Here is a 14,412-nt window from a genome sequence, read left to right as displayed (position 1 = left end):
TGACATATTTACTGTTGCAGCAAGATATTGCAGATCGTACCCTGCAAAGGATGTAAATCTTTCATGCCCTGCAGATTTATTTGCAGAGAGTGATGAATACATATTTGGACTCTTCAGGCTAACAAGAGCTGTTCCCCTTGACCTTGGCAGTTGTTTGGAACCAGCACGGCGCAGCCATACACAATGGTTCAACTCTGTTCCACCACGTGCAGGTTCTTTCAACCTTGGGTTTTTTGGTCACTGGAACATTTTAGCGGGGCTGGGAGGGTAGTTATTCCACAGCCATCAGTCAGCTGCGCTCTCACACGAGTCATGAATGTAATAAATCAACTGGTCACACAATACATAAAGTTTCCACATACAGCTGAAGAACAAGTCAAATCAAGTCAACAAGAAATGCGGTATTCAGGAGGAAAACACGTCTCCATCTTACAGAACAGCTCTGTGGGCATGCACCTCGAATAAGGAGCAGCTGGTATAGCATGGGTCACCGGTATATCTCTTTTAATAATTAAAAGTTGCAATTAAGACTTGTTTTTTGTTGTTTTTAGGAGATCAAATATATGCCCTGTCCCCTTTGGTTATTAACATCACTGACCAACCCTCAGACTCACCAGGACTTTTTAAATAAATCAGGGCATTGACCTTTGGAAATCAACAACAGCTAGCACATACTGTCAATTTACAGGACATCTGCTGGGTGGGGGTCTGTGGTAGCTGGGGGGCTGCTGGCCTCCGGATGTGCCCGCTGCGCCACACCCCAGCTGAGTTGAGGGAGGGGGAATAGAATTGGATGCATGTGCTGTTTTAGCGTGTGTGGGTGTGTGTTTATTTATTTAATTTTTTATTATTATCATTATTATTATTATTTTTTAAATTATTTTTAGGAATTTATTTTATTTTATTTCATTTTTTTCCGTATCTGATTTATGTGGTGACTGGACCTGGGTCTGGGACTTGCTGTCCTCTGGCCTACTTGTGCTGTTCCTGATGGGGCGGGGGCGTTGCCTCTCCCCGCTGCATGCAGCTTCACCCACCTGTGGGCATGTTTTGACTCCTGGGGCACTTGGCCAGGGGCACTGGGGCATGCGCTGGCCCACTGTGATTGGCTGTCAAGGGCGCCTGGCCCTCACAGGTATTGGGTGGGGCCTCTGCTGGGGGGTTTGGGGGCGCTCGGGCTCTTGGGGCCTGGGTCTGGCGCACGGCCCATGTCTGGGTAACTGGGGCCTGGCGGGGTCGGAGGGCTGTTGCTGGTTCCCGGGGGGCCTCTGCCCTATGCTTATGGGGGCTCTGTCTGGGGGCTTCCACTGCAGTCTTCTGGGTGGATGCGTGGTTGTCCCTGCGGTGGGCTGATGCACGCAGGTTCATGCACACACACACACACACACGCTACTTGTGCTTTTTTTTGTTTGTTTGTGTGTTTGTTTTTTCTCTGCTTGTCTGCTTTCAGGTGCTCCTGGTGGCTCTAAGGCTGGATTCCCCACAAAGGCCGTGAATTGTCTTCTGTTTTGTTTTTACAGGTCATTGTTTGTATCTTTCTATTTCTAAATCTGTTCCTTTTCTTTTTCTTTTCTCTTCCTCTTTCCCTGTCCCCCCGTCCAGTTCAGCACTCTTACATGTTAAGTATTGTAACAAAAATAAATAAATGAGCAGTTGATGGGCATCAAGGGGAGCTTTACATTCATAAAACTTCCCTTGGCAAAGCAAATCTGTTTGGCATAAACAGTATTCAAATTACAATTCTGCTGCCATAATGCTGGATAGGACAAAGGAAAAAAAAAAAAAGAAAATTACATTCAAAATTTGCATTCAACAATCTAAGAGCAAAGATATGAACAATTTCTTGGTCTAAGAACACGTCAATGAATCTGATGTAGAGTTTTCTTGATAAATTTCTTAAGAACAATAACAAGAATTTAATAAAATTCTGAAGATATTGATGAATGAGCCCCAATGTGACTCAATAATAAATGATGCAGGGTTAACTTTAACATTGACAAAGAGCTCTGAAAAACGAAATCCCAGAATCAGCTGTTTATGCCGAATAATTTACCTGAATCATGACATGAGTCAGTTTATGTGTCTTCTCCCAAGGTAGCTCTAATACAAAGTACTTGTTGTTAAACGTCTTTTAAACAATTACAGATGTTTCCAGTTCTATCAGTTTGAAGTAAAACAATTTAGTTAAAGTCTGACTGTGATGAAAAATAGATAAAGAAAAGAAATTACTCAAATGCTTTGTGAATGTTTACATGTTACTAACCTGAATATGGAAGGTGACATGATGGAGCTTCCTCTTTTGTTACATGGATGAGCTCAGTCAATGAAAAAGTATACAGATCTTTATGGATAAAACAGGTTGCTGTTATTCCTGTAAAGTGCAAAAGCTGAACTGATGTTCAGGTAAAGCTACACTACATTGCCAAAAGTATTCACTCACTCTTTCAAATAATTAAATTAAGGTATTCCAATCACTTCCATGGCCACAGGTGTATAAATTCAAGCACTTGGGTAGGCAGACTGCTTCCACAAACATTTGTGAGAGAATGGGTTGCTCGCAGGAGTTCAGTGAATTTCAATGTGATATTGTAATAGTCCAGTCGTGAAATTTCCTCGCAAGTAAATATTCCACTGTCAACTGTCAGTGGTATCATAACAGATTGTAAGCAATTGGGAACGACAGCAACTCAGCCATGAAGTGGTAGGTCATATAGAATGATAGAACGGGGTCAGCGGATGCTGAGGCACATAATATATAGTAAATGAACTGTACTTGTACTTTTTTTAGTCTGGCTGACTACTCAAAGTGCTTTTAACACTACATGCCACATTGACCCATTCACTTCCTCTCATACAGCACATCACATCACGTCTATATAGATACACAGCACTTCCTACAACATTCCCACACATTACATGAATGCATCGGTAAGCAACTTGGAGTTTAATGTCTTGCCAAAGGACGCTTCGATAACTGACCGGGAAGCCAGAGTTGAACCACCGACATTCCGATCGGTGGGTGACTGCTCTTCCTCCTGAACTGATGGCTGAGTCTGGGTTTGGCTGTTGCCAGGAGAACGGTACTTGACTCCATTGTGCCAAGTGTGAAGTTTGGTGGAGGGGGGATTATGGTGTGGGGTTGTTTTTCAGGAGCTGGGCTTGACCCCTTAGTTCCAGTGAAATGAACTCTGAATGCTTCAGCATACCAAGAGATTTTGGACAATTTCATGCTCCCAATTTTGTGGAAATGGTTTGGGGATGCCCCCTTCCTGTTCCAACATGACTGCGCACCAGTTCACAAAGCAAGGTCCACAAAGACATGGATGAGTGAGTTTGGTGTGGAAGAACTTGACTGGCCTGCACAGAGTCCTGACCTCAACGTGATAGAACAGCTTTGGGATGAATTAGAGTGGAGACTGTGAGCCAGGCCTTCTCGTCCATTATCAGTGTCTGACTTCACAAATACGCTTCTGGAAGAATGGTCAAAAATTCCCATAAACACATTCCTAAACCTTGTGGAAAGCTTGCCCAGAAGAGATGAAGTTTATATAGCTGTAAAGGGTGGTCCAAAATGATATCAAGCCCTATGGATTAAGAATTGGATGTCACTTAAGTTCATATGCGTGTAAAGGCAGATGCGCAAATACTTTTGGCACTAAAGTGTACTAACTACTGATAACTCAAGATGAAGACAAGTATTGATACTGTGATGCTCTTTGTGTCCTCAAACCCAGCTCGTGAAGCTCCAGCCAAGACTTTACACCATCATTGGAGGTAACCATCAAACCATTCTTCTGTTATGATTGCAAAGAGTTACCATTGACTAGCATTGGATTGATAGTCAAACTCAGAGCTGAAGCCCACAGAAAACAAGAAAAGCCACTACATGCATTTCGGAGAGACTGGTCACTCAAGTTTCCATCACTTAGATACGATAATATGTCCAGTGTGATGCATTACGTCTTTTACAAAGAACCCAGCCAAAGTAGGCCTGGTAATTGTGGTTCAGTTGTTAGAGCGCCAACACACAGAACTGAAACACTGAAAGTAAACCTCAAAGTCTCAAAGAAGCACATCAATTGTGGTGACAACAGTCTGACAAACAAGGTCCCCTCCCTGCTTGTAGCACCAGACAGATCAAATTTAACATATGATGATAAAATTAAAATTTCCGTATAGTTTTTCTTCAATGGGGTAATTGAAGAAAACTTAAAAAAAGACAAAGATATCTGTTGAAGTCACAAATGCCATCAATATGTCATTCATGATAGAAGGGGGCACAGGTATTTCTGTGATGGACAGTAACTTTGGCACCATAGTGAATTTGGGTAGGTCTGAATTTTGTGGCGTTGCACCTAAAACCAAAAGTTAGGTGCATCAGTCCAAGCTGACATAACTTAACTTATATTGTGGCTTTCATCTCTGTTTTGGTTGCTCTCCTGGCCCCACTGACTAATGAGAAATGTATTGCTAGCAGATTGTCTGATAGTTTCTTTCACTTAATCCAATCCTTGTTTCCCCTTTTTCAGTGCTGAGGGCACTTCTGTCTTAAGTAATCACAAGTAATTCACGACACATAAAAAGGCTGAAATAATATTGGAAATCAAAACATAAATGCAGTTAAAAATGAGGGAGCTACAATGCATCTCCATGTGCTGCTATTATGGACAGATAGTTGATTAAACATTTGAATAATTTTCACTGAATAGATTACGTTTAGTGAATAATTCAACATATCTTCAAACTATCATTTAGTTGTTGGTTGTACAACAATGTACATATAATGAAACATCTCATCTTATTTTGGATGCAGATTAATCAAAAGGTTAAAAAAAATGCAATTAGAGTAAACAGGCTATACATAGAGCCAAATGTCAGTGGCAGGAAATGCACTTTGATTGTATATTCTGAGATAACCAATCAGATGAATTTGACGCTCTGGACAACCACACCTCCCTTTGTCACTTAAGAAGCTGGTCTTCCAATGAAGACAGTGTCAAGATGATTCTGGTATGGGTTACACTGCTTCTTCTTCATCGAGGATGTAAGTGCTATATACAGGAACAGAAATGTAATATTACAATAATAATAACTTTTTAGTATCTCTTGTATCTTTTTTCTCTTTCATGCAGATTCACTGGTTCCAGTGGTCACAGTTCAACTTGGGGAAACTGTGACTTTGACATGTGCTTTGCCTGATAAAAGATGGAGTATTGAAAAACTTCAATGGTCCAAGCAGAGTGCAGGGGATACTCTGAAATCAATTGTGATCCTGTGGAAAAATCAAGACCCTTTATATGGACCAGGGTTTTCTGCCTCAAAACTAAAGACAACATACAATGAGAAGAATAGCACTCTGACCATTTTGAAAATAAGTAAAGAAGATGAAGGAATGTATCACTGTGCGGTCTTTGAATATGCTGCTGTCACTTGGAGTGGGACTTATTTGTCATTAAAAGGTAATTAGGTGATCTGCATATTTCAAGTTTTGGAATTACTTTAAAAATACAAAAAAACTTTAAAATGTTCATGGCTACACTGTATCACAACATTTTATATAAGTTTATTCAAGTATTGATATATTTAGAAGTAAGTCATATAATATACATGTATTATATATTAGATAATTTATGTTAGGTGTATTACTTGCTTTTATCAGTGCAATAATACCATATATGCACACTATTACATTAACACACATATAAGTTTTCAAGTCTTTATTAGCCTCTTTTTCTATGACATAAGTAAATTTTTCTAATGTGTTCTGTATCAAACAGAATACAGTCAGAGGACATCAAACTACACTGTTGTCCAGCAGCCGGCAGTATCAGATCCAACTGGTCCAGGAGACTCAGCGACTCTGCAGTGTTCAGTCCTCTCTGACTCTGAGAACAAGACGTGTTCAGGAGATCTCAGTGTGTTCTGGTTCAGAGCTGCATCAAATAAATCTCATCCACACATCATCTACTCTGATGGAAACAGACGCAATGAATGTGACAAGAGAGCTGACACTCAGAGGAGATGTGTGTATCGCTTCTCTAAGAACATCAGCTCCTCTGATGCTGGGACTTACTACTGTGCTGTGGCCACATGTGGAGAGATACTTTTTGGAAATGGGGCTAAACTGGAAACCGGTATGATTTTCAGTATTATGTTAGAAATGTAAAAAAAGATTTTCCAATAATATCACAGCTGTCAAATCTTTTTCAGAGCAAATGATATGTACTCTGTTTTTCTTTGATTTCCAGAGAAAACAAGTTCTGAATTCAAAGTGCTGGTGATCATAACAATCTGCTTCGGCATTTCTGTGATTGTAAATGTTTTTTTCATCTGTTATAAAACACCAAAAGCAGCTTGTGGAAAATATCAAGGTAAGTGTTACTCACTGAAATCAATAATTTAAATCTCTATTTAAGGTAGTCCTAGTATACAAGACAGAAAAAAGAATTATTAATGTCATGGAATAAAATCACAGATATGAGTAGATGTATGACATATTTTCACTAATGAATACAATTTGAATCTTCATGTTATTCTTTATTACACGTTTCTATCCTAAACTTTATAACTTTATTGACTACTTTAAATCACACTTTGAGTCATCTTTTAATCCACCATCAAAAGTCAGGTTAAATACATACATTTTCTTTTGGTAATTATTTATTAGGGAGAGAAAACAACTCTTCACAAAGAAGACATGACAACTTGAGCCAACCAGAAGATAATTTAGTAAGTAACCATATGAAATCACCTAATCTGCTGTTGCACTGAAATATTTACTTAAGTTAAAATAAAATTTATTCTGCTGCACAGACTGAAGATGGACCTGATCTGAACTACGCTGCGTTGCATTTCTCTGGAGGGAAAGCTACAAGAGGAAAGAAGAAAGAGTTTAGGATGGAAGAAAGTGTATATCCACATGTTAAATATCAGGGTGTGTCTCTGTAAATAGATGTAGGCTGAAACAAGTAGATTTATTTACATTCATGATGTGAGTAAAAATATTAATGTTGCACATTCAATCTTAACTTTGAATGTGAGCTGTAAAAAACAAACTGACGGCCAAGCAATAAAGGAAGCAGCAGAGAGACAGGATCTACACTAATGTCCACACTTTTCGGTTCAATTAGTCAGTTAGCAGATGTTTGGAATTGGTAATCAGTAATATAATTAAAATTTATTTAAAACTAACTGCATTGCTGTGAATCAATTTGACTTCCTTAACATGTCACAACTTTTATGTTAAGATGCATTTGTATCCCATCTTTCTTATTTCCTGACATTTTTATGTCTGTACAGCTCAAAAAAACTGCAGAATGAACACAAAGTAATCAGGGTCTCTGAACTGAAATTCATCAAGAATGTTGTTTCTTAATTTTCCAACTTAAAAATAGATTTGGAATGTTAACATAAACACAACTTGATTTGAACGGACCAGATGTCAGGCAAATTAAAAAAGTGTCTAAATCTGATTATTTTGAAAGAACACCACTGATTTTGGATCAGTATCCTTCCTTTGGAAACCTAATGTGAGACAAACCATTTTTTTTATTTTATAGTTTTCAAAGTTATGATGGATCATGCATGAATTATGTTTGTGTAATGTTGCAAGTCTCTTTGAATAAACTGTCTTAAGATTTTGTTATTGTTCTGATAATGTGTGATGTATTGTTTTTTTAACTTCTCAGAAGTATTCTAGAGGAATTTTCTAGTCTTTACGTTTTCTTCCAGCATTTTGGATACGTTGAACAGAAGAAAATATCTATACATACTATAAACTTATTACCCTTTCATGAATGTTTTTTACTCTATTTAAAAATTGTTTCAACCTGTAATTAATCAATAGGTTGATCTGTTTATCATACAATATGTTAAGAAATAATGACACATACTTTATTTGTTGTGCATTTCACTGACAGTGAGTGAAAAATTGATACTTTCTCCTAAAAGCTGTATCAATCCACTGTATCACTTATGCACACTCTGCTTTGAGAACCTCCTCCTATCATCATAAGGTAACAGTTGGATATAACATGTCACATAACTCAGACTAGTGACCTGGTACTGCTCTGCCTGTACAGAAGAATGCTGCTGGTTGGGATTGTCTGACGTGAAAGCAGGACACACACTCTTATATTAACTCTTTTCCTTTACTTTTTGTTCCTGTATTGTCAATAAACCCACTGTGGCACAGTTAGCAGCATATCAGAAGCTGCAGTTATCATATCATATGCACATTTTTTTGCATGCTGTGAATATGATCTGTCCTTGTGCTGTTCATAAAACCCACCGTCACATAATCACCAGAGACCATGAGATCTACCAATTTGTTTGAATGATCTACAATTGAGCTGTTAGGTCAAATACTCATATCTCCTTTTATGAAAACAAAGACTGCTTAGTGTGTGTACATGACAAGAGGGGACATATACAAATCAATCATTTGTTGTTCTTTGTTTTGAAGTTAAATAAGTTATTTCCTATGCTATGACCAGTGCATCTTCAGTCTGATGATTACCTGTGCTGGAGCTTTATCACCTTTTTTGTCACTGCAGGTTGTCTTCCGGTCAGAAGGATTGTTGGTCAATCCCGTGCCGCTCCACATGTGTGTGGGCAAGACACTTAAAAGAGGTTTAGAGTCCAAAGAAACAATGTTCAGCGTCCTCACTGACAAACTCTATTGTATTTAGAAACTCTCAAAAAGATTTAGGAAGGACTTAAAGACAGAAAGGTTTCTTGAATGTACAAGCTTCAGAATAACTGACCACAGGTGAGTGTGTCAGAACCAAATATAAAAGGCACCCTAACTTTGTGCCAAACCTGTTCACAGAGTCATCAGTAAGCTTTAAAGGGAGGAGTCTGGAAAACTGTCAACGTTAAGGGCTGGAAAAGAAAAAAACTCCTGTTAATATGTCTGAGATTCCAGCCATCAGGCTGCACTGACTTAAAAAAACGGTCTACCACCATGATCAATACAGCCACATATTTGTGGTGAGTGAAAAAATATTTTCTGCAACTGCATTCAGGAATGTTACCTGAGACTGTATAAGAGAAGGAATATATATATCCATTTCCATGCATCTGGACATGAGTTCATTTCAAAATGTCAAATGGATTTGATAGCTATTATAGGGTAATAGAAGCAGATTAAACCTTGAAAGAAAAAATAAAGAACTATCAAAGTAATGCCAGAAATTCTCACGAACTGCTTAAAAAATAAACTTATTTTTGTCAACTTTCTAATTTGTTTCTGATTCTTAAATGACAGTTACAAGGCAAACGTCTCGGTTTTTTCAGACAAAAGTCACAAGGCTTCCCAACGAAATTCAAAAGCTTGAATGACTTTTTCAGACTTTTGGTTTCTGGATTTCTTACTGTGGGCTTCACTAAAATGTTTTGTGATTATCTTACTAACTTTCTGCTGAACCTATCCAACTTTCTTAAAAAGTCTTCCTAACTGAAGTCTTGGTAACCATGTGAACACTCTTGAACATGCATGTTTCCTTATTGCTACCTCTTTGTGAACATTCTCTGCATGTCTATTAGGAGAACAACAAGCAAAGTCACATTCAGCAGCATCACTCACAGACGAAAGCTGTGGTGGGCCGTCTCCCTGCCCTTTGAACAATCACTGAAGCTAGACTCAGAAAAGAGCTGACTATGAGCTGCAACAGCAAGTGAAGTGAGAAAACAGACATAAGAGGGTCAAGCAGATCAATTCTAGTTTGATATATTGCTATAATTTCTTTTAGAACAGATCAAACAGCAGTAAAAGACCATCTTCTCAAGATTAAAGCAGTTGGTTAGACAGGAAGCAATGCCGCTTTGTATTCGTGCCCTTTTTTGAACACCCCACCACAGGATGCTGAAGTTTCCATATATTTTTCTGTTTCACGCGCAAGCAGTGATGTATGCACAAAGAGGGCTACAAGGTCCTTCTTTATAAGATACATTTCCTAATTGTTAGTTCTCTTCTGCACCCTACTGCATGTATAGAGTTGCTGTGGACAGGAAGTAACAGTTTCATGTGTATCATATACTTAGCAGAACTCCAGCACCAGTTTTGTTATGACAGCTTTTGGCCTTTTAGCCTTCACTAGATGCTGAACAGTGGAGACGCAAACAGGAAACACGAGGTGAGCGTGCAGTGTGACAGCAACACGTGTCCCCAAATGCAAAATGCATTCAAACTAGTAATGTTGTGGTTTCATGTCACTGGTGTGATGTTTATCAGGAGCAAGTTGATTAAGAAACCACTGTGCTCTGACCTGAGGTCAACTATATAATGACCACACTGACCCAAAATGTTGCAGCGTCATAAACACTGCTGCTGTTTTAACCACTTTCACTTTACAAGCAGTTGAAATTGTTGCAGAAATATACTGTACTCTTCTTTTGGTAACTTTTTTTTTTGACGCAAGAGTTGTTCATATTAGACTGGACTGCTTTGTGTTATGAGGTGTTTTTGTCCCTTTGAAGTATTTCTTGAGGTTAATCTTTCTATTTATATAATTCTATTACAAGCATACCCTTTCATTCTATGTTGCCATTGCCCCCAGAGTCATATGAATTTCACAAACAAATACTTTCCCATGACTAGTGGTGGCAGCCATGTTGGATGTTTTTGCCACAAAGGGGGTTTGTGTTGTCTGGATGGAGCAATAATGTAGGTCCATACCCTGTGTCCAAAGAATATCTTGTCTTTCAATTTATTCCAGTTGTTTTGCATTTGATATGTGTTGGGAATCAAACCATAAACACTTAATGTCAGCCACCCTAAATTAAATTGGATCTTTTTATATCTATATGCTGTTTGTCTTTCACTATACATCACCTTTACAACAGGATCTCGCTCTTGAATAAAACATAAAAAAACAATGCAGATTTGCCCATGAACAAGGTACCGTGCCATGGTCCCCGGGCACGGTGAATGCCCACTGCCTCAGTGTATATGGCATCTGTCTCCATGAATGTGTGACCCTGTGCATGTGCAGGTGTGTGTTCAACAGGTGCCAACCTAAATTTGTGTATTTCCTGTATCTACATGACAATAAAAGTCTTAATCTAATCTAATCTGATACAGATGGTGAGGTCAAAGCTAACAATGAAAACAGTTTTAGCCACTATTCTAGAGGAAGGTAGTTCTCCCATAGTGAGCAACTACATAGTCTGGTACACATCATCAAAAATCTGCATGCAGGCCAACTCATAAGTGTACATATTTATTCTATCTGTGTAGTTTAAAAAAATCTGTTGACATCGGTGTTGAGGTTTGTGACCCAAAGTGAGCACTAAATTGAAGCGAGACTTTACTACATTTGGGACTCAAAGAACCTCAGTTCACTTTACAGGCCTGGATCCACAATCTTCTCCGGCTTTTGACGAAGGAGCTGCAATCCCCTCGAAATGTTTGAACAATTTTCTTCCATCTCTTAGTTAACTGCTTTGTCATCTCTGTTTAGGAGCTTGCCAAACAAACTGGATGAGCACTTGTTTCTGCCCCCCACTTGTTAAACTCCCCATCATTTCATTCTGAATGAGAGGACATGCCATGAATAAAATATAAAAATGTTTAATGCTTTAAAACTTTTTAAGGTTCTTGAAAACCAAGCTACAGTTTCCATGAATATAGCAAACACAAAACATTAACGATGTACACACAAAAATGGGGTATATTATGTCATCTGGCTTCTTCATCCTTCATCATTTGTGACAGAAAATTGTTTTGAAAGACGAGTCTAATGACGGTCAGGTTTATAAATGTGCATCTCCTAAACACGAACAGATTTAAATAGAAGTTAGTTTAACTCGGAAAGTCCCAGCACACTGATAATGTGAGTGTTTGGATTTACCGTTGGTCATTTACTTTGTGTAAGTGATGGAAACCTATCATCAAGCATTAACCATAAGCTTACTGTTGGTGTGTTTTTTTGTGTTTAGGGTGGAAGGATGGTTGACATTATTTCCACTGTGGTAGTACAGTGAAATATCAAAGCCAATCAGATTGTTTTCAAGTTGTTCACTCCCACTTTGCAAGATCATATTAAAGTGACCCTCCTTATTACGTCTTGTTTTTTGAATGCAGCCTCTGGTGGATAAATCTGAAAAATGCTGATCGTATTTTATGCACTGCTGATGCTCAGAGTGGGACGTAAGTATATGTAGAAACAAAGAATATTCAGAATACAGAAAATGTGAAAATCTATCTCACTTATTTATACAAAATGTAATTTTTTTTCTTTGGGCAGCATGTTTTCCAGGATCCACAGATGATTCTAAGTTTGTGACAACATCTTTCTCTGTTGGACAAAACGTGACCCTGACGTGTCTTCGTCAGACATCTCATCTGCACCAAGAAACCTTGTTTTGGATCCGACTTGTTTCTGGAACCTGGCCCGAATTTCTGGGAGGAACTTATAACTTTGATAATAAGTTTGATGATGTTAACCAGATTCCTCACATTACAGCAAAACAAGGGAATGAAACCTTTATTTTACATTTTAATGGAGCTAACCTAAATGACACTGGTCTTTACTACTGTTTTAAAATCAAACAACTTGACATGACTTTTTTGTACGGAACCTTTTTGAAAATTAAAGGTAAATAAAAGTGAATCCACATAGATTTCTTCTAAATAAAAAAGTAAAACATGTAAATTTTTGATTTGTTGTTTTTTTATTTCCAGAACCAGAACCAGATATCACTGCTGTCATTCAGAAGCCTCCACCTGATCCGGTCCATCCAGGAGACCCAGTGAATCTTCAGTGTTCAGTCCTCTTTAAATCTGAGAAGAAAACCTGTTCAGCAGGTCACAGTGTGCACTGGTTCAGAGCTGGATCAGATGAATCTCATCCTGGTTTAATTTATGCTCATGGAAACAGTGGTGATGGATGTGAGAGGCTTCCTGAGACTAACTCAACAAAGAAATGTGTCTACAACCTCTCCAGGAACATCAGCTCCTCTGACACTAGGACTTACTACTGTGCTGTGGCCGCATGTGGAGAGATATTATTTGGAAATGGAGCAAAACGGGACATTAAAGGTATTAACGCAACTTTCTATATAAAATCATTTATAATTTAGAATGTGGTGAAATCCATTAAAAATCATCACAAACTTTCCTATTGTATAATCTTATTATGTTATAATCATTAATCATAATTTATGGGTGTTTTTATTTTTCCAGCACCCAACATGTGGAATTTGCAGACAGCCAATACAGTTCTCCTACTGTTATGTGCTGCTTTGATCATAAATCTCATGATTATATCCGTCCTCATTTATACCATCAAGAAAAAAACGTGTGGTTGTTATAATGGTAACAAAAGTTTCATTCATCAGTCTATCAAACAGTATTTCATAAAAGTATGGGTTTAATATTGTCCAATTTCTGTCACATTGTAAACAGATGCTGTAACAGCCTGCAATGATCAGAGACAGCAGGTACAGTGGAAAAGATAAACTCATATTGTTCTTTGCACATATGTATTGAATATCTACCCTCTCCTAAAATTCTTCCATGAATTTCATATTTTTCCTCAGAGAGATGAGGTCTCATTGACTTATGCAGCACCAACCTTCACGAGGAAGAAAGCTGGCAGAGCAGAGAGAAGGAATGTAAAAACTCCTCAGGAGGAGACGGTTTACAATGATGTCAGAGTTTTGGGCCTACATTAACAATGCTTTGAATTTGGTATTTAATGCTTATTTATTTTCGTTGCTGGCACAGTGTGGACAATAGAACACTTAAGCAGCACTAAGACTTGTTTTTCATCTCTGTAGAACTGGTGGTACAGTCACGGTACCTCTCATTCCAGAGTGCCATCCATCCATTTTCTATACCCGCTTAATCCGTCGGTCGGGTCGCGGTCATTCTGGAGTGATCAGTCATTTTTAAAATCTTGTTCTTTAGGAAAAGGAAGTGAATCATCCATCATCTATTCTCAAACTTTGCTTTCTTATATTCAGGGTGAAGGAGCTAAATCCCATGTCAGCTGTATCTGAACCTGTTAATCTTACTTGCTTTTTCGAGAGTTTTTTTGTGAGATGCCGTTTTACTGGTGTTACCTTCTGCTTTATGTAAAACAATTTTACTCAAACTGTTTTTTGTGTTCATATGTTGCTTCTACCTAAAAATATATTTCATGAATAAAGGTCAAATCTATGATTCATTTCGCATGAATGTTGCTAATTTACTTAAATATTTTCATGTTTGACTTTTCATAGTTTCATGTTTCAGTATGTGCAACAGATTGATTCCAGGTCTTTTTTGAAACCTGATCTAATAAAATAGTGTATTACATCAAAAGTCATGTTGCATGTTATTACTTATATATATTTTTTTCTGTCGGCCTTTGCATGCCACATACTTGGAATTGATGACAACCATTACTTCTACCTTAGCCCTAACCA

The 14,412-nt window shown here is 38.1% G+C and overlaps 3 protein-coding genes across 3 annotated transcripts in view; all 3 read left to right on the top strand.

The window, feature by feature from the left end:
* The window catches only part of LOC140317824 (uncharacterized), a 98,064-nt gene that overhangs the window by 32,706 nt on the left and 50,946 nt on the right, over positions 1-14,412 (top strand). The gene's annotated exons all lie outside the window — the stretch shown is intronic.
* On the top strand, positions 4,999-7,135 carry LOC140317822 (uncharacterized). The gene is made up of 6 exons (XM_072395330.1): positions 4,999-5,044; positions 5,133-5,459; positions 5,778-6,134; positions 6,249-6,371; positions 6,668-6,729; positions 6,814-7,135. Exons 1-6 carry the CDS (start codon positions 5,002-5,004, stop codon positions 6,946-6,948), a joined length of 1,047 nt encoding a protein of 348 aa, XP_072251431.1. The 5' UTR covers positions 4,999-5,001; the 3' UTR covers positions 6,949-7,135.
* LOC140317820 (uncharacterized) lies at positions 12,085-13,407 on the top strand. The gene is made up of 4 exons (XM_072395328.1): positions 12,085-12,151; positions 12,249-12,599; positions 12,686-13,042; positions 13,187-13,407. Exons 1-4 carry the CDS (start codon positions 12,109-12,111, stop codon positions 13,375-13,377), a joined length of 942 nt encoding a protein of 313 aa, XP_072251429.1. The 5' UTR covers positions 12,085-12,108; the 3' UTR covers positions 13,378-13,407.

This window comes from Leuresthes tenuis, unplaced genomic scaffold (assembly GCF_036924035.1).
Source record: "Leuresthes tenuis unplaced genomic scaffold, fLeuTen1.0.hap1 SCAF_11, whole genome shotgun sequence".
Classification (NCBI taxonomy): Eukaryota; Metazoa; Chordata; class Actinopteri; order Atheriniformes; family Atherinopsidae; genus Leuresthes; species Leuresthes tenuis.
Note: the sequence above shows the minus strand (reverse complement) of the source record. Positions and strands in the feature narration are given on the sequence as shown.